We start from the raw sequence: 17,701 nt of genomic DNA on the forward strand, positions 1-17,701 counted from the left end.
TGCAAATGCAGAGACAACGCCAACACACAGACGCAAACGCAGTCTCGGGCAGACACCAAGTCCAAGCCAGCGGGTCGGGGAGAGGCTAAACTCCGCGGCGCCGGGCCGACAGTCTAAAGCGTCCCGGGAAACTCTGACAGCGCAGAACAAGAGGCAACAGTTTGTGTGATACGTGGTGAAGTTCTTTCACTCTACGGACTCTCCAGCGAATGGGATCACGGCGGGACGATCCCAGACTAGGGAGGGTTTGACATTTTTTTGTCGATGCCCAATGTGAACCGACCTGCCGGATAAGGGACAAGGGAAAGGTTATCCGGGGATGAGGATTTTTAGTGATGGTGTTGATGTTGGTGACTATTTTTTTAACTGCCGAAATGTTGATAGGCAGACAGGTGCTAGACTTTTGAACTATGCGGAGAGTAGGAAGAGGTTCCAATTGGAATCAGTGGCATTTGGGTTGCACTAAAGAGTTTGACAGGGCGGGAGGGCTTTGATTAATTGCCTCTAACTTGGGGCTTGGGTCAAAGGGTAGAGGGGACGGGCCGCTTCAAGATGCGAGACCTAGACACTGACTAGAATTTGATGAGTCGATGATTGGTAAGTGAGTTACAGTAGGTACAAGCAAGTCTGCGAGAACAGCGAGGCTATCCTTGTCGTATCAGTACCCAATTCCGCATGTATGTAAAAGTCGATTGTCAAGGTTGTTGTTCATCGACCGTTTTTCTCTCCGACGATGTGGAGTTATGTAACTTACACCCATGACCCGAGGAAGACGCGGGTAACCGTAGTCAAAGAGTCTTCTTTCTATTGAGTAACAACAACATGGAGACATGGGCGACAAACCATATGCTTTATACGAAATCTCTATTGTCGTTATATCTTTCCTTAGTATGCGATGACACGATTCCGGCTCGACATCAAGACACAAGGTAACAGAAATCTCGTACTTGAACACCGACTCATGAAAAGACCCGCATTGACGCTTATCTGAATCGGGTTTAACTCTTGTCTGGATTCTGAACCCTGAAGCAACTGTGTATTCCCTGCTGTTGCACTGCTCCACTACCGTGGGATGATGGGCCAGGAGCCAGGTTCCCTGAGGGGGAAACTTTAGCATTCCGAAGAGAGCAAGTTTCTGTGTTGCTCGTTGCTTGTAAGAGCCTAGGTTGGGCTGGAACTTGCCGTGGTGCTGCTTCTGAGGACTTCTATGGGGTGACACTACGGATGAGAATACCTAATCCACGCATTCTTGTGAGATGAGGTCGTACAGATACTATGTGAATAACAGTTGAGAAACATACCTAGGTAGGCACGGTTAGCCATGCACCATGGACCTTCAATAGTCCACAGAGGCTTAGGGCCCAGGCATTCCTCTTCTACCCCGGTAGCCGGGGCCGTTTGACAAGCAGAGCCAAGCAGCCAAGCAGCCAAGCTCACCGGAGCAACATCATTCCGAGAGCAGGTGCAGAAACATCCATGGAGCGAAGAGTCCGTGTTTAGGATATATGCGACGGGTTAAAGGGCCAGGTACGCTTAGAGTGCCGGGAGCTGAGGAATGGATAAACCTCCACCTTGACTGTCGAATCGCATAAACGGACAGTAATGGAAAAACGGCCGTCAGAAGAATACAACGTTTCATGATTTATGTTCTCTTTGAGTTAAGGATATGGATATACTTCACAGGGTTGCCACGGCCTTCCGTTACCAGTATTGCCAAGCTCGAGAAGGTCGTAAGGATTGGGGTTCATATATTTAGATTTGATCTGAACCAACAGTTATAAGTGCTGTATTGTTACTGCATTGCATATGCATGGACAATAAGACGCCCCCGCCGCTACTCTTGGTATACATATAATATCCCAAGTTTGGAGCTCTTCAATTTCAACTTCAACACCTTCTCTAGAGTTGACAACTTAGCCTAGCTCGTCAGTCCCTTGTCAAGAAACAGCTAGCGTCTACCACCGTCAATACCAGAGACTTGTTGTCTAACCACAAACGTTGTCAACCGACCGGCATATCCTTGTCTCCCAGAAGCAGCGCAGTGGCAGAACCAGAGGCAGAACCCCCCTTGCACCCGATCCTTGGATCTCTCTCTTCCTCCACTTTTGTTCTGTTCTGTCTGTTCAACAGGAAAAAGAAAACCTCGAGTTGTTTCTGTTTCTGTTTTGTCTTTCAACCCAACGACCGTACTAGTTGCTAGCTCTGACTCTAGTCTAGTGTGTTCCCCGGCTTTTCCTCTCTGTCGGTGACTCAGCTTAACTTATCTCTTCCCTCTTTCTACTTCAGACTATTCGTTAACTGACCATATACAATTTGTCTGCCTTTTTCTACGGATCCCTTCCGGTTCCCTCAGACCCTTGTCCACGTTTCTTGGTCTGTGCTCACGGGCCTTCACCAATCCCCAGGTCTTCTTCCTTCTTGAAGTCTTGGATCCTCCACTCTCCTTCACAAATACCTACTGTACGTCGTCTCTCATCCATAAGTGCTTTGTTTGTGCTTTGACGGCTGCTACTGCCGCTCGGGTTTCTTAGCCCTCGTACGGACGGTGTTGAAACAAAGACGACAACCTCGCTCTCGCGAATAAACCGAACCTAACTAATCCGGTTTCTTTGCCTCAACCTCTTATCCACCACATCTTGAACCATCCTCCGTCATCGCGACAGCAACAACGAATCATACTTGGGCCCGAACTTTGTCGCCCGCGCCGCTCGTTTCAGCCTCATTCCGCGACCTCAAGCCATGTCGCTAGCCAATATCGCATCCATTCAATTATCATAGTTGTTATTATCGTTCCTTTCCTCTCTCTAGATACCCATGGCCAAAAAGCGAAGGACCAAGCAACGCAAAAGTACACGGGGACGTCACAACCAGTCTCAGACGAGCACAATGTCCTCGGAGGATTCGTACGCTGTACAGAGCGGCCGACAATCTAGCGACGGTACACCGAGTGAGCATGCCAATAGCGACGGAAATAACACAGCCATGACCAGTATTATGGGTACCGATGAGGAGCATCACCACGATGAATCCGACCTCGATGAAGATGTCGATGAAGACGACATGATATCCATATATCCCGCTTCTCAATATCCCAGAGTCACTGCTTCACATCGTGTAGAGACCCCATTCTCTCCAGACTCCCATGCGGTAGACTCGGACATGTAAGCGACATATCTTGTGCTACATTTCTTGCCATGACTAACATATGCTAGGGCTGCATCGACACGATCGTTATGGGCGCAAGACCTCGACTACCGAGAAATCCACGGTCGGCGCTACTGTCGCGAATACTATATGCCAAACGACGACATCGAACAATGGAGAATGTCTCTTCAACACCAAGTATTTATGCACGTCCTCGACGGTGAACTCACCCTTGTCCCTCTACAAAACCCCGAGCATATTCTCGATATTGGCACGGGAACAGGTGAATGGGCAATCAAAATGGCCGAGTTACAACCCCAATGTGAAGTTGTCGGAACCGATATCGCTGCGATAGCCGAGACCAAAAGTGTGCCCATGAACGTCTTCTTCGAGATTGAAGACGCCGAGGATTGGGATCGCCACCCCGATATGTACGACCTGATTCACTTCCGACTCATGGAGGGCGCATTTCGGAACTGGAGCTTCGTCTACGACAACACGTTCTTTTCTCTCAAGCCTGGTGGTTGGATTGAGGTTCAAGATTTCGTGAGCGCGGAGGGCTTTACACAATTCTTCTCACAGTTTCCCGACAACTCTGCCACGCACGAATTGCTGCGAGACCTCGCGATCGCTTCGGAAAAGTCGGGGCGCCCACGAGGCACATATCATCTCGAGCCGCGGCTGCTCATGGAGGCAGGCTTTGTCGACGTGCGGGTTACGGAATACTCTATTCCTATTACCATTGCCGAGGCATCTGCAGGCAAGATCTGGCTTATTTCATGTTTAGACAGCTTCGAGGCACATTGCTTGCGTTTGTTGACAGAGTACATGGACTGGGACCCTGAAAAGTGCAAACAGGCTTGTGAAGCTGCTGCCCGAGACTTGGCGAACGCAGCCAAGGACCCCGAGAAGTCGAAGAGCCTTCAAATCAAGATGCGTATTATCATTGGCAGAAAGCCCCTCGATGCGCCGCCTACGGATCTTGCAGAATTCCTCGAGAGGAGTTACTCACCAGTAACAGAACTGAACGGCAACAGTCCTGATCCTACGCTCCGCCCAGATGACCAAACAACTGCAGGTCGAAGCTGAGTCGGTGGTATCAACTTAAGGGCATGAAGAAGCTTAATTCTTGGGCGGCTCCGCGGCTTTGCTTTATGTGCGACTGGGTTTGGCGCAGACTTTCTTTTTGGGCCGGCGTTGCAAACGGATGACGACTCATTTTTTTAAACATTTATCTGTACATTCTTCAGCATTCGATCTAGGGATTGGTTATCCTTTGAAATACTCATGGACGGCGCTCTGGTGTACACAAGACTTGTTCGTCTGATAGCTATTGAGAGCTTTAGGCATGACGCGTTATGTAAAAGACACTTGGACTGGTTAGACAGACATGGGGAGAATATGTGTATCAGTACACTGACAATATAATCTTTTTAGAGTCAGAACGTATGCCACCTCTGATTCATTAAGCATTAGATTAAAATTATATAGTTACAGCCCGGGTAATGCTGATAACAAAAGCGTGGTGATGTAATATTTCGGGTGTCTGTTGCTAGGAGCGAAATAGCTGCCTTAGCCCCCAGGTGGGGAGCTATTCTACATGCAGGGCCGTCCAACCACCAACTTCGTCACCGTCAACACCAACTCTGGCTCCCATTCCCATCAACCAGCTTCAGCGACCAGAGCCAACTTCTACAAACCCCGTTCATCGAGCTCAAATTAGACGTCTAGCAGTGCGCAAGACGCAAAACCACCTTCCACATCCCCGATCGCCGAATATGCGCCTGTGAGACCGCGACAATATGGCCCTGGATCTCCAAGATGGCTTCGTCGCCGCCAATGGCGTCCCAGACCTCGAAGAGCCCATTTTCACCATAGAGCGCGTCCAGTTACAGTTCTCAGTAGCGGCCGACTTTGTTGCTGCGCAGGTTGCCAACAACGTCATCGTCCTCGCCCTTTCCAATGGACGCATTCTCCGTATTGATCTGGAACGACCCGAGGATATTGATGGTGAGCAATCGAGCGATGTATCGTGCGGCTAGTTATGGTGACTGATTGTGCAATGCTGTAGATATTGACCTTCCCAAAAAGCCTTCCGAGATTGGTATGATAAGGCGTATGTTCCTCGACCCTACAGCATCACATCTGATTGTTTGCACTGCGCTCGGCGAGAACTATTACCTCCACTCCCAATCAAAACATCCTCGGCCACTTGGGCGTCTCCGAGGCGTTTCGATCGAGAGTGTGGCATGGAGCCCTTCGTTACCGACAGCGTCGACACGCGAGATATTGATTGGTGCATCCGACGGCAACATTTACGAGGCCTTCATTGAGACGTCAAAGGAGTTCTACAAGAAGGAGGTGAAGCACTTGAAGAATTTACATAAACTTCCTGACGGACCGATTACGGGATTATGGGTGGATAATCTCCAGAATAACAAGTCAGACCTTCGACGAGTTGTGATAGGTACTCAGACACGCTTGTTTCACCTGGTCGGAAGGATAGGGTTTGGGCATGATGGCTCAGGGTCTGTATACACTCGATTGTTCGAGTCAGAGCAGCCTGTTGTTCATGAGTTGTCCCGGACGACCTCAGGAGCACCTTCGAGTCTAGCGGTGTCCCCAGACCCCCCGGATTCTGGTCCTTACGATGACGACATTCCTGATAGAGCATACGCATGGCTATCGTACCAAGGCGTGTTCCACGGTAAATTATTGAACCAGCCTGCAGACAGCAACCTTGGGACCAAGGTCTTTTCAGAATCACATATGCTTTCTAGAGCTCAGATCCTCTCCCCTGAGAATAGCGAAAGACGAGTCCCGACAACTGAGCCAATCGATGCAATCGCACTCACACAATGGCATATTGTCCACTTGGTTGGAGGTCGTGTCATTACAACGAACCGCCTCACTGGAAAGATGGTGTCTGAGCATGATGTTATCGGTCAGGGACAGAAGCCTCTCGGGTTCTCTGTGGATATCCAAAAGAACACATTTTGGCTATTTACATCAGATGAGATATTCGAGATTGTGGTCCGAGATGAGGAGCGCAATATTTGGGAGATCATGACTAAACTGAAAGAGTTTGAGCCAGCTCTGCAACATGCTCGAACACCGCTACAAAAGGAAACAGTCGCGGCTGCATACGGTGATCACTTGGCCAAGAATGGACACTGGCTCGAGGCTGCCACCGTCTATGGCCGCAGCAACAAGCCTTTTGAAGATATTGCACTGAGCATAATCGACAACAATCAACCAGATGCCTTGAGAAAGTTCTTACTGACGAAATTAGCTTCGCTCAAGAAATCGGCGGTGATGCAGCGTATGATGATCGCGGGATGGTTAATCGAGGTCTTTATGTCCAAACTCAACTCGCTGGATGATACCATAAACACACAAGCTGAGCCAACGGAGCATCTCAACTCGACTGAATCGCGAAAGCGTCTCGAATCTGCCAGGAAAGAATTTAGAGACTTTGTCGACAAGTATAAAAACGACCTCGACCGGAAAATGGTCTACGATGTCATCAGCAGCCACGGCCGCGAAGGAGAGCTTCTATACTTTGCGAATGCGGTTAACGACTACAACTACGTTCTTTCTTACTGGGTACAGCGAGAGAGATGGAACGAGGTCCTGAATGTTCTCAAAAAACAGACGGATCCTGAAGTCTTTTACCGGTATAGCAGCGTACTTATGACATATGTAGCGCCGGAACTAGTCGAGATTTTGATGAGGCATTCTGATCTGAAGCCTCGAAATCTCATCCCAGCCTTTCTTGAGTACAACCGTACATTCACGGGAGGTCCCAATGCACAGAACCAGGCTATCAGATACCTCAACTATGCGGTCTACCAGCTTAACTCGAAGGACGCTGCCGTGCACAACACTCTCGTCTCGATTTACGCTTCTCACTCCTCCAAGGACGAATCAGGACTTTTATCATACCTGCAAGCACAAGGTGATGAGCCGCGCTACGACCCAGATTTCGCCCTTCGACTTTGCATTCAACACCACCGAACATTATCTTGCGTTCATATCTACACTAGTATGGGACAGTATCTTCAGGCTGTTGACTTGGCGCTTTCTCATGGTGAAGTCGAGCTTGCAGCAGTCATTGCTGATCGACCCATGTCAAATCCGCAACTACGCAAGCGATTGTGGCTTGCGGTGGCTCGAAAAGTCATTTCTCAATCGAATGGAATTAAGACAGCTATTGAATTCCTCAAGAGGTGTGACTTGCTCAAGATCGAGGATCTTATTCCTTTCTTCCCTGATTTCGTTGTCATCGATGACTTCAAAGAGGAGATTTGCGCCGCGCTGGAAGATTACAGCCGTAATATTGATAACTTGAAGAAAGAGATGGATGAGTCGTCGCAAACTGCAACAAATATCAAGGTTGACATTGCTGCACTCGATCACCGATACGCAATCGTGGAACCTGGAGAGAAGTGTTATACATGTGGGCTGCCGCTGTTAAGCAGGCAGTTCTTTGTCTTCCCCTGTCAGCATTCGTTCCATTCCGACTGCTTAGGGCGCAAGGTCCTGGAGCAATCGGGCGTTGGAAAGTCTACACGTATCAGGGAACTTCAGACACAAATACAGAAGGGTTTGGTCAGTGGCACTCAGAGGGAGACTGTCGTGGCGGAGCTGGATGCTCTTGTTGCTTCTGCTTGGTATGTTGGTGTTTCCTCTCGCAATTTCACAGCTAACATTCTACAGTATTCTTTGCAGTGACCTGGCAATCAAGAGGATTGATGAGCCTTTCATTACGCATAACGACAACGTCAACGAATGGGCATTGTAACAAGAGGAGGACAGGAACAGGATCACGAGAGAGAAGAGCCTGTGTACTTGTGGCTGCCTTGTCATTATCTTAGATCTGCATATACCCCCGCAACATTTATTCAGTACAATTGACGACGGCCTTGATTTGCAAACTATGGCCTAACATCGTATGAAGCAATCGCGCTCTGTTTTGTATGTCTCAATACCTGCATTCGGTTACACGATCGGTGGAACGAGTTAGCATAAGGATGGACACAATGACACCGTATAAGCCTAGAACCTCGGCAAAGATGAGGATGAGGACCATTCCGATATAGAGACGTGGCTGCTGCGAACTTGCACGAACTGGGGGTTGTTAGACAATTATCACGAGTTTTCAAGTTTGCTGCCTTGAGTCCAGGAGTGAACATACCTCCGGCATCACCAACAATGCCAATAGCAAAGCCAGCAGCCATGCCGCATAATCCTACGGAAATGCCAGCACCGAGCTGCAAGAACGCCGTGTGGATAGCCATCTTTTCTTTGATGTTGTTTGACATGATGACACTTGCTACGAGACCGTAGATAGACAGGATCTGGGCCATGATGGCACACAAGCTAAATGTGTCAGCCACTGTTTTATTAATGTTGAGTTCATCCTCTCGTACGTGTTTTGCATCATCATGTCGGGACGGAGGATGCCAGATTGGAAGATTGCGCCGGCGGACTTTGCGGTGCCGTATGCTGCACCGAATGTTGTGAAGACAATAGAACACGCGCAGCCAATGGCGCCAAAGAAGGACTGTTCATATGGAATTAGAAGGGGTTTTTTATTGGCGAAGGGTTACGTACGGCATACACGGGACTGAGAAATATTGTGTTAGTTGAGTCTCAGTGATCAAGAGGGAGGTTGTACCATCGGTCCATGTTTGCAAGCAATTCAGCATCCATTTTGACGTTGATTAGTTACTGTGGATTCTCCAGTTGAAGTTGAAGGTGTCATCACGGGTACAGATAGTCAGAAGCCTGTGGGAGACAAGATATATATACTCTTATGTCAAGCTACACAGATGGTCAAAGACATATAAGCTTATGTAAAGCCTGCAGATGCAGCCCCCTCAAAAGGATTGACTTCAGCCGCACAAAGACTAGCAGTATGCTTGGCAGGTGCCTTGCCAGGCAACTACACACTGACATACATGGTTTGTGTTGTTGGATTGTGTCGTTACGTGGCTTTGTAGGCAGAAGAATAAGCAGCGTTATGAGTGGTTGATGATGGATATCATATAGTGAAACATCCAAGATAAGAAGTGTATCCGGAAAGAGGCCTCTAGTGCAATTCATTATAGTATTCACTGATGACATACTCCTCTAGAAGTAACCATAGGGCACAGAGGTTAGGGGTGATTCTCATGAGTGTCCGCCTGAAAGCGGACATTGAGTTCAAGCTGGGGGTTTGTGAAACCAAAGATGTTACTGCATGATACAATGGAAAGCGTTGTGATGGTAACCCCGGAACTAATAGTATAAGAAATGAAAGTACTAGAATATAGGACTCATGATTCTCGGTGTTTAGAGTAACATTAATTCAAATGTACGATTACATGGAGCCACGGTTTACCCTAAACATGATGGGAGAAAGATAAATTAGAGAGCCAATAACTCCAAAGGACGGGACGAGATCTTGGCACTTTCGAGTGGGAAAATATCTATTTAAAGGAATGAAACAAGAATCAGACGTCATGTCAACTTGGCTCTGATATGCCTTTTTTATTTTATTTTTTTTACTAGCGAGTGGCCTCCGTTGTCAATCGGAAGTTCGGCACCTTGGGCCACTTTAAGTTGTCGTCAGCATCGCCATTAGATTCTCATGTGATGGCAACTGACTAGCGACTTTTCCAGAATACCCAACTTCAACTAGAATCGAATAAATTTCTCTTTTGAGAAAGACTCTGTGACAGTGACACAATGCCTCAGGGAAAGCCCCGTGGTTAAGCGCTGCAGGGACCATTGCATTGCACGTCATAGCGTGCGCCAGTCAGACGCCCATGTAAACGTTTCATAGAGAGGCTTGTGGACAAAGCGCTAACTAATAATAACTACACTTACGGTGCAGTCTTACTAGATTGTATAGATGGGATGGACACCGGTAGTATTCGCATGATACCCAATACCCCGGATCTTCCGCCTTTTGCGTGTCCGCTCTATCTCCCGAACAATCTCTAAAAGTTTCTACCGGCCGCGCGTCTCCTAATTGACCCCTCAGCATTAACTTGAATCTCAAAGCACGGAGGTTATCCTGCGTTATGTCCGATGAGAGGCATCCCGACGTTTTCGAGGTGTTTCGAATATGCAAACTATGTGGTTCGTGCGGCGCCTAGAGATGATTCTGTGACAGCGTAGATCGATAAAGGGGGTAAATCGCATGACTGGATTTTCGACATGTTATACAAAATGCATGCAAATGTCACAATGAATGGCTGTTACAGATACCGAACATGTTTTCATTTCTCTCTCTTCTCGGATTGTTCCTCGCTACTTCGGCGTTTCCGTGCCGAGAGGTGGTGCTCTGACGTTGGCTTTTGAAGGTGACGTTGACACATCGCGAGAGTTTAGTACTCCCGCGCGGATGTGCGGCAAGATCCTTAGTAACATCGACCATCTATGACCCAATATCGGTACTGCAACATACTATCGAGTTCGCCTTGTGGGCGTAATCTAAGTTGGGGCGGAGTACATGGGTCAGGATATAAACACGGGGATCGATACCTCAGTTGATGAGCTCAACAGATCAACTTACAAGGTTTCGATCATGAAGTCTGTTCAACTATCCTCTGCACTGTTCTCTTTACTATCACTCACTGAAGGAATTTCTCTGAATAAGAGAGATAATGGCCTCGAGCCTCGGGTTATGAGTGTGGAGATTCAGAGGCGGACAATATCTGATCCTATCTCCAATGATCGAAAACGTCTTCGCAAGAGAGACGGGACAATAGACATCGGTATTGACAATGAGGTAGGTATCTGCCACAACAACACAAAGACACAATCATTGACATTCTCTAGCAATCTCTGTACTTCCTCAATGCATCATTAGGAACTCCACCTCAAGACTTCCGTCTTCATCTCGACACCGGAAGCAGTGATCTATGGGTCAACGCAGAAGGCTCAAAACTATGTTCTACTCACGCCAACATATGCAGCGAATCTGGCTTGTACAGCCCTAACAAGTCGTCAACTTATGAATATTTGAACAGCGACTTCAACATCTCGTATGCCGATGGCTCTGGTGCTTCCGGAGACTATGCTACCGAGACGTTCCGCATGGGGAGTGTCAAGCTTGAAGATTTACAGTTTGGTATCGGATATGTTACATCTGACAACGAAGGCGTCCTCGGTATTGGGTACAAGAGCAATGAAGCTCAGGTCGACCAACTCAACCGAGACGCTTACGATAACTTGCCGGCCAAGTTGGCTTCCAAAGGTCTCATCGCTTCTAATGCGTACAGTCTGTATCTGAACGACCTCGAGTCCGCCACTGGAACCATCCTATTTGGAGGGGTTGACCAGGAGCAATACATCGGCGATCTAGTCACTCTCCCTATCAACAAGATGAACGGCGAATTTGCCGAGTTCTCCATCACACTTCAAAGCGTCAGCGCAGACTCAGAAACTATCGTTAAAGACCTCGACCTTGGTGTTATTCTCGACTCTGGCTCAACGCTCTCATATCTCCCCGCCACACTTACATCAGATATATATGATATTGTTGGCGCTCAGTACGAGGAGGGAGAGTCTGTGGCATACGTTCCCTGCGATCTTGGAAACGATTCAGGAAACTTGACGTTCAAGTTCAAAGACCCGGCAGAGATCTCAGTACCGTTGAGTGAGCTGGTCCTTGACTTCACCGACGTTACAGGGCGCCAATTATCCTTCGACAATGGCCAAGCAGCGTGTACTTTTGGGATAGCACCCACGACAGGGGACATTTCAATCTTGGGTGATACGTTTCTCAGAAGCGCCTACGTTGTTTTCGATCTTGAGAATAACGAGATCTCACTAGCACAGAGCAACTTTGACGCTACAAAATCGCATATTCTCGAGATCGGCACCGGAAAACACCCTGTTCCTACGGCCACTGGTAGTGGTTCTTCTGATAACAAGGAGAATGCCGCTGCGTCACTTTCGCCATTAGGAGGCGATGCAGCTATTTCTATGGTTGCTGGGGCCTTTGCTCTCGGGTTTGCTTGGATGCTTATTTAACATGGTGTTAACGATGTGCATGGCTTATGAAGGTTGCTGGAGTGAAGCATCGTGATTTAGCGTCTGATTTGGCATGTTCTGGTGTTACATGGTTATTCTGTTGGGATACATTCAAGGAGTATTGGGTCAACATAGATACGCGCCAAGAGGAATGATATTCTATTGATTTCTAAGTAAATTATCTTTACTCAAACTTATCCTACATACAATTAAGCAATGGCGCTGATCTGATCTTCGTTTGCCGATTCGGCTCCGACAAGTAGCTTTCAACTACCCTTCACTCTGTTCTTGATGTATGGCATGCAAAGTTACATTACCGGAGATAAAGTTTCCATCCGGTGTATACATCATATATATATTTCCTACTGTCCCTTGTCTGAGTAAGCTCAAGCTTTGAAACCCAAGACTTGATTCTGCTGTTATTGCCATGCCCCAGTAGACATTGTACCTAAAACCTATGGCAAACGGTACAGAATGACTGCTTATATCGAACTTGCAGCTTCTTGGCTCTTCAAAAACTCCAAGGGGAGAGATGCAAAAGCCTTCTTCACCACTCCCGCATTTGCTGGACATCCAGAGCCCACCCTTACCGTTACATCTCCAGACTGTGGCTCAGATGGTGCAACACTGGGAAAAGATTACATGCACGGTGATCAGCACAAGTTTCCAGAGTTATCCTGGGACCCTCACTCTGGTGTAAAAGAGTGGTTACTTGTGTCTGAAGACCCAGATGCTCCTCTGCCAACGCCGATTTGTCATGGGTAAGTTGAGTTTTTAAATGTGGAAGAATGAAGCTAATGGTTGTAGGATTTACTTGGGATTACCTCCTGAGAAAACAAGAGTTGTTGACAGTGACTTTAAGCCTGTTGAAGAGAACTCAACTCGACTTGCGGGAGGTTTCTTTTATGGCGCGAGTCGTAACGGCTCGATTTATATTGCTCCACGACCACTTCTGAATCATGGTATTCATCGGTGTGAGTATACTTGGCTCAAGTGTAAATACATGAACTAACATGATGCAAGACTGGTATGAAGTCATTGGCCTAAATGAGCCCTTGGACGAGAAGTTCAGAACCTCCAAACCTAACAGGGATCAAGTTGCAGAGGCCATTGATGGTAAGATAGTTGTCTGGGGGAGATGGATGGGCCAGTGTGAGAGAAGATGGGAGTGAGCCAAGGTGGAGATAGTATCGATCTTATTATGTTTCTATTCTTATGCATAGTTGGTGGCTCTAATATCTAAGCCCGTCACTCATTTTATAGCTGTTGAGCAACCTCAAATTCGTCCAAAACTCCAAATGTTCAACCCAGTCTTGGTTCCCTCTTGAACGGGCAACCCAGCATGCCACGTCTCTTCGTATCCTCTGCCATCCGCCGCAAAGTTCTCCCAGTAAACTGCATTCCCCGGTACAACCTTGAAGGTCACCCCCTCACCCACATCTTCTTGCTTCTCCTCAGCACACTCAATGAACCGACACCATTCTTTCTCTGCTGGTCTCTTGATAAGGGGAAACTCAGTGCCACCGCCTTTGAGACTATCAGAACCCTCCACCCACGCCATAAGACTACTCACACGGCCCCATCCACGCGTGTTGGAGCTCCAATCGAAGTGATGGTTGTAGTGACCACCTGGACCGTACCGTTGAGTTCTCATGCGCTCGATCCAGAGGTCTGGACGCCAGCCTTGAAGAGCGCGGGCGCGAGACTCTATGCAGCGGATAGGGTCGGTTCTGGGAATGAGCGCAACGTGAGAGTCACGAACTGAAGAGTCGCGATGAGTAGCCTCGCCATTGTTGGTTATGGTTGAAGGTACAAAGATCGGTTCACTATTGAGCATTAGAATCATATCATGACACGGTACATCGACATACCTTATATCAAGCAAGTGCTTCCTCTCTTCCTCATTCAAGAAATTCTCAAGATAAATGATCAGTGGCTCTCTGCTCAAAATTCTAGCAACATAACCATCTGGAGCACATTCAGGCGCTGTCGCATTGGGCGGATCAATAGCTAGGAGCGACTCATTGAACTTGGGGCGCGGTGAGACATCGTTGATGCGGGTGGCCCGGTCTGGATACAAGAAGTCGCTGATGGGATTTGAGAACACGAGAAGAATAGCCAAAAGGCCAATCACGTATTGAAACATGGTTGAGAGCAACTCATGAGCAGTCGGTGGCTGATAGTTTGGAGGAGGATGAGAGTTGAAAGGGGACAATTGAGCTCATGATGAGTGGAGTAAAACTACAAGGGTTGAAGCTTCGGATAAGACGGGGTCACTAATGTCTGACTATAACATATTTGGACCTCGTACCGTAGAATTCAGTTTGTATGAGTATTCAATATCTTGACCATGTCGAGGCCCTTCGTTTATTTATTTCCTCTAATTGGTCCCAAAATGAGTACAAGAGTTGTGTGTCGTGATCTCCAACAATCATGGGTATATATCGTACAAAACCTCCTTCGTTCGACGCACCAGCGTACACTAAATGAATGGCCAAAACTCCAATCATATCCTAGTAATACAGATAGACTCAAACCAAGTTTCCTCATCGTTCTCAACCTCCTGCTGGCAGACCTTCAACATCCCAGCCGAGGTCGACAGCATTCAATATCCCCCAAGGATCTCCATCACCGACGGGAATAGTATTCGCCGCCATCTGTGCAAAGAGCGTTTCTTCAGTAGATTGCCATATCGGTGTAGAAATTCGTTCTTGAAATGCTCTCAAATCGATTCGGTTTTCCTCTGCACTGTTTCCGAGGCCAATATCCGGCGAGGTATGGCTACTCCCAGAGACTGTCTTCGTGTAAGAATCTTGGTTTGACCCTTGGTTAGCTGGCGAAGATGCGGCTGATGAATTTGTTCGATCCGGTAGCGAAATAGCACCTGAAGCCATGCGGGGTGAAAATGATGCTGGCCACATACCCGTTCCTCTGAATCCGGGATTCAAGTTCAAATTGAAGGGACCTCTGCTTTGCATATTGGCCATAATTTCAGATCCAGGACTTTCGTTCGTTCTCTTTCGTTTGTTGGTTTCTGGATCTGGTCGATCCGCAGGCTCAACATTTCTAGCGGCAGCCCCAAGCACAGCTGAATAACAAGTCTTCCCCAATGACATGACGCTGGCCACCTTATCCAGTCTTGACTGTTCAGCATCCATCTGTTTCTCTTGGGTAAAGTTAGAAGCAAACAAGATAGGCGACGCCCCAGTATGCTGCGCAACTGAGCTTCGAGCGACTATGGGAATGCGCGACCTGCTTGCTCCAAAAGCATTTCGATATCTCCTCAACGACGGTACTTGAATAACAGAGTCGAGCCCATTCTTTTCGATGTCAAGACATGCTTGTTGTAAGAATGTTCGTGTGATGGTGTGCACACGTGCGATAGCTTCCATAGACTGGATGATGAGTTGGAAGTTTGATAGGTCAATTGCGCTTAAGCCGGTTATCGGGTTCTCTTTGCCTAGGTATACGTACACCGTGGTGGTGCAGTACAGCGAGAGAGCGGACAATGGACTCTTCTATACACTTGTTAGCCAGGATATTGGAAACAAACAGAATGGACATACAAAGAAGAGAGTCCCATTGGCGGTCAGTCGCATGATATTAACAATCTCCTCAGCAGCCGCTCGAAGGCGAGTAACGCTACCCTGCTTGACGTGATCGGGCAGGTTATACTTGTCGGCTTTTTCAACAGCAGCATGGTGCAAACATATAATCGCGGCGTGAAGATTGAGGTTCAGGTGGAGTGCTGATACGTCTCGCACATTCTCAGGGAGACGGAATTTCTCGGGGAGAAACATGAAGAGGCTGGACAAGGTGTTGTCCAGATCACGATGTCGAGTCCAGAATGACCCATGCATTAGATCTTCGTTTCTTGTGTCGGGCTTGGATCGGTGAACATGGCGGAGAATGATTTTAAAAATTTCACAAGTAAGGATGGTTCCGGCAAACCCTGTGTACTGAGCACCTTGGATTGCCTCGTCCAGGAAAGGAGCGTCCTCTTTGCGATCTTCGACAAATGCTTCTTCGGAGGCGGGAAGCCTTGTTGCGATCTAAATTCTGATCAGCATTGCTCAGAAAAGGGGAGAATGTGTCATACGTCTTCCGAGTTGATCAGGCTCGGCCACCCTGTGGAAATACTGCAATGGGCATCTGCAGCAAACACTCCCCAAAAGATTCTCCTTCTCTCTTCCAACTCCGCCCATGTAAGAGGAGGTCCCAGTGCCGGTGGCATGCCAAGAGGATCTCCATCTAGACGGTCAAGTCCTATCATGTGGCATAGTCGAACGGAATTAGCTACGCTTATGGTCGACCTCGTGAAAAGTAGGTGTTTTGCCTCGTAAAAGGCTATGAGAGCCCAAGTTTGCGCATGTTGAACAGATATAAAAGCATCACCGTGTCCCTAAGATAGTTAATATTGAACGGCCAAGCACTTTTCAACCGCTCACCTTCATCATGTCTGCTTCAATGTACGCCCGTGATCGACGGTAAAAGATATCGTGGTACTCGTCAAACTTGGTACTGCCAGCGGCCGCCAAAGCCCATATGGCATATCGCAAACACATAGGGGGTCTTCTGAGAAGAGGGCCATAGAACGATTGAAGGTATTTTCCGGGGTGGATGATTGGTATCATTCGATATTGATTGTGAAAGAAGATATTGTTGCTATGAAGGTCAGCGTCCATCTTGGAGGTACAAATACCGTTCTTACAGTTCTTCCATGACATCGTCCGGTGGTAAAGGTTCGGTCATGCCTAGACTCATCAACTGCGCATTGAGAGACTGGGGACTCTCTTGTGGGTTTTGGGCGATGTTGGGCGATGTGAAAGACGAAAAGTCGGGATCAGGCAGATTGTTAATTGTCTGGCCTAGTCCAGGGGTAAAATCCATATCAAAGAAGTTGTCATTCGCCTTGGTTGGCTGAACAGGACTCCCATCATCTGTTTTCTCCTCTGAAGAATTCTTATTGACCTCTTTGAGATAATCTTCAACTTGAGCTGAGATATTTCATTAGCAACCTGTGGTTCATGATTACAATATGATTGTTGTATAGATACCCAGACGAGCCTCGAGTTCCTTGACGTTTCTTCTCTTGAAATTCGGCTTTCTCCGTGATTCTGGATATACACAATCATTTGAGACCTTGACACAGCGAGTGCACGCTGGTTTCGTGCGATCGCATTTCAACTTGCGGGCTCTGCAGGAAACGCATGCTAAAGGTTCAGTCTTGGCAGACTCAGGTTGGCCGGAAGGGTCGGGCTCGGTTGTGTCTGGCGGCATCTTGATGAATGAGTATGACTAGTCATTCAACCGATGATAATTCCAATTATTCTCCTTCAAAATTCCAAGTTCGCTATCGCTGCAAAGTGTCGCGCGTGGTGGATAAAGGCTCGATATGGGGCCCAGGAACCTTTGTCAGACAGATACAGGGCGAAAAGAAGTCGAATAGCAATTATCGCGTTATCCCGACGAGTGACAGAATGCGTATAGAGGCTCAATTACGAGGGTTTTCACGATGGAGAAACGTATT

General features: G+C 47.7%; 6 protein-coding genes across 6 annotated transcripts; 3 read left to right on the plus strand and 3 right to left on the minus strand.

Annotated features, from left to right (window-relative positions):
* Positions 1 to 2,886: 2,886 nt before the first annotated feature.
* BKA55DRAFT_595769 (S-adenosyl-L-methionine-dependent methyltransferase) lies at positions 2,887 to 4,233 on the plus strand (the record flags this gene model as incomplete). Its single annotated transcript, XM_046195849.1, has 2 exons — positions 2,887 to 3,161; positions 3,213 to 4,233. The coding sequence occupies 2 exons, from the start codon at positions 2,887 to 2,889 to the stop codon at positions 4,231 to 4,233; spliced, it is 1,296 nt and encodes a 431-aa protein (XP_046046819.1).
* Positions 4,234 to 4,946: 713 nt separating this feature from the next.
* Positions 4,947 to 7,948, plus strand: BKA55DRAFT_595770 (Pep3/Vps18/deep orange family-domain-containing protein; the record flags this gene model as incomplete). The annotated part of the gene is made up of 3 exons (XM_046195850.1): positions 4,947 to 5,154; positions 5,216 to 7,817; positions 7,864 to 7,948. The coding sequence occupies 3 exons, from the start codon at positions 4,947 to 4,949 to the stop codon at positions 7,946 to 7,948; spliced, it is 2,895 nt and encodes a 964-aa protein (XP_046046820.1).
* A 180-nt stretch (positions 7,949 to 8,128) lies between these two features.
* On the minus strand, positions 8,129 to 8,859 carry BKA55DRAFT_692490 (uncharacterized protein; the record flags this gene model as incomplete). The annotated part of the gene is made up of 5 exons (XM_046199788.1): positions 8,129 to 8,274; positions 8,342 to 8,526; positions 8,577 to 8,710; positions 8,761 to 8,773; positions 8,825 to 8,859. 5 exons carry the CDS (start codon positions 8,857 to 8,859, stop codon positions 8,129 to 8,131), a joined length of 513 nt encoding a protein of 170 aa, XP_046046821.1.
* A 1,861-nt stretch (positions 8,860 to 10,720) lies between these two features.
* Positions 10,721 to 13,343, plus strand: BKA55DRAFT_517232 (aspartic peptidase domain-containing protein; the record flags this gene model as incomplete). Its single annotated transcript, XM_046188168.1, has 5 exons — positions 10,721 to 10,924; positions 10,975 to 12,149; positions 12,645 to 12,932; positions 12,979 to 13,145; positions 13,207 to 13,343. 5 exons carry the CDS (start codon positions 10,721 to 10,723, stop codon positions 13,341 to 13,343), a joined length of 1,971 nt encoding a protein of 656 aa, XP_046046822.1.
* A 15-nt stretch (positions 13,344 to 13,358) lies between these two features.
* On the minus strand, positions 13,359 to 14,457 carry BKA55DRAFT_740187 (uncharacterized protein). Its single transcript, XM_046201440.1, has 2 exons — positions 14,043 to 14,457; positions 13,359 to 13,997 (listed from the first exon to the last, which is right to left on the minus strand). Exons 1-2 carry the CDS (start codon positions 14,315 to 14,317, stop codon positions 13,448 to 13,450), a joined length of 825 nt encoding a protein of 274 aa, XP_046046823.1. The 5' UTR covers positions 14,318 to 14,457; the 3' UTR covers positions 13,359 to 13,447.
* A 269-nt stretch (positions 14,458 to 14,726) lies between these two features.
* BKA55DRAFT_692494 (uncharacterized protein) lies at positions 14,727 to 17,451 on the minus strand (the record flags this gene model as incomplete). Its single annotated transcript, XM_046199789.1, has 6 exons — positions 14,727 to 15,689; positions 15,738 to 16,223; positions 16,271 to 16,573; positions 16,620 to 16,836; positions 16,883 to 17,168; positions 17,229 to 17,451. 6 exons carry the CDS (start codon positions 17,449 to 17,451, stop codon positions 14,727 to 14,729), a joined length of 2,478 nt encoding a protein of 825 aa, XP_046046824.1.
* Between the last annotated feature and the right edge of the window lie 250 nt (positions 17,452 to 17,701).

Source organism: Fusarium redolens (genome assembly GCF_020744475.1).
Source record: "Fusarium redolens strain MPI-CAGE-AT-0023 chromosome Unknown BKA55scaffold_12, whole genome shotgun sequence".
NCBI classification, from domain to species: domain Eukaryota; kingdom Fungi; phylum Ascomycota; class Sordariomycetes; order Hypocreales; family Nectriaceae; genus Fusarium; species Fusarium redolens.

Bases quoted from the DNA above. Each gene is read 5' to 3' on its own strand.
- BKA55DRAFT_740187 (XM_046201440.1), bottom strand. From the start codon at position 14,317: ATGTTTCAATACGTGATTGGCCTTTTGGCTATTCTTCTCGTGTTCTCA. The intron at 13,998-14,042 runs GTATGTCGATGT...AATGCTCAATAG, and splicing joins AAGCACTTGCTTGATATAAG to TGAACCGATCTTTGTACCTT.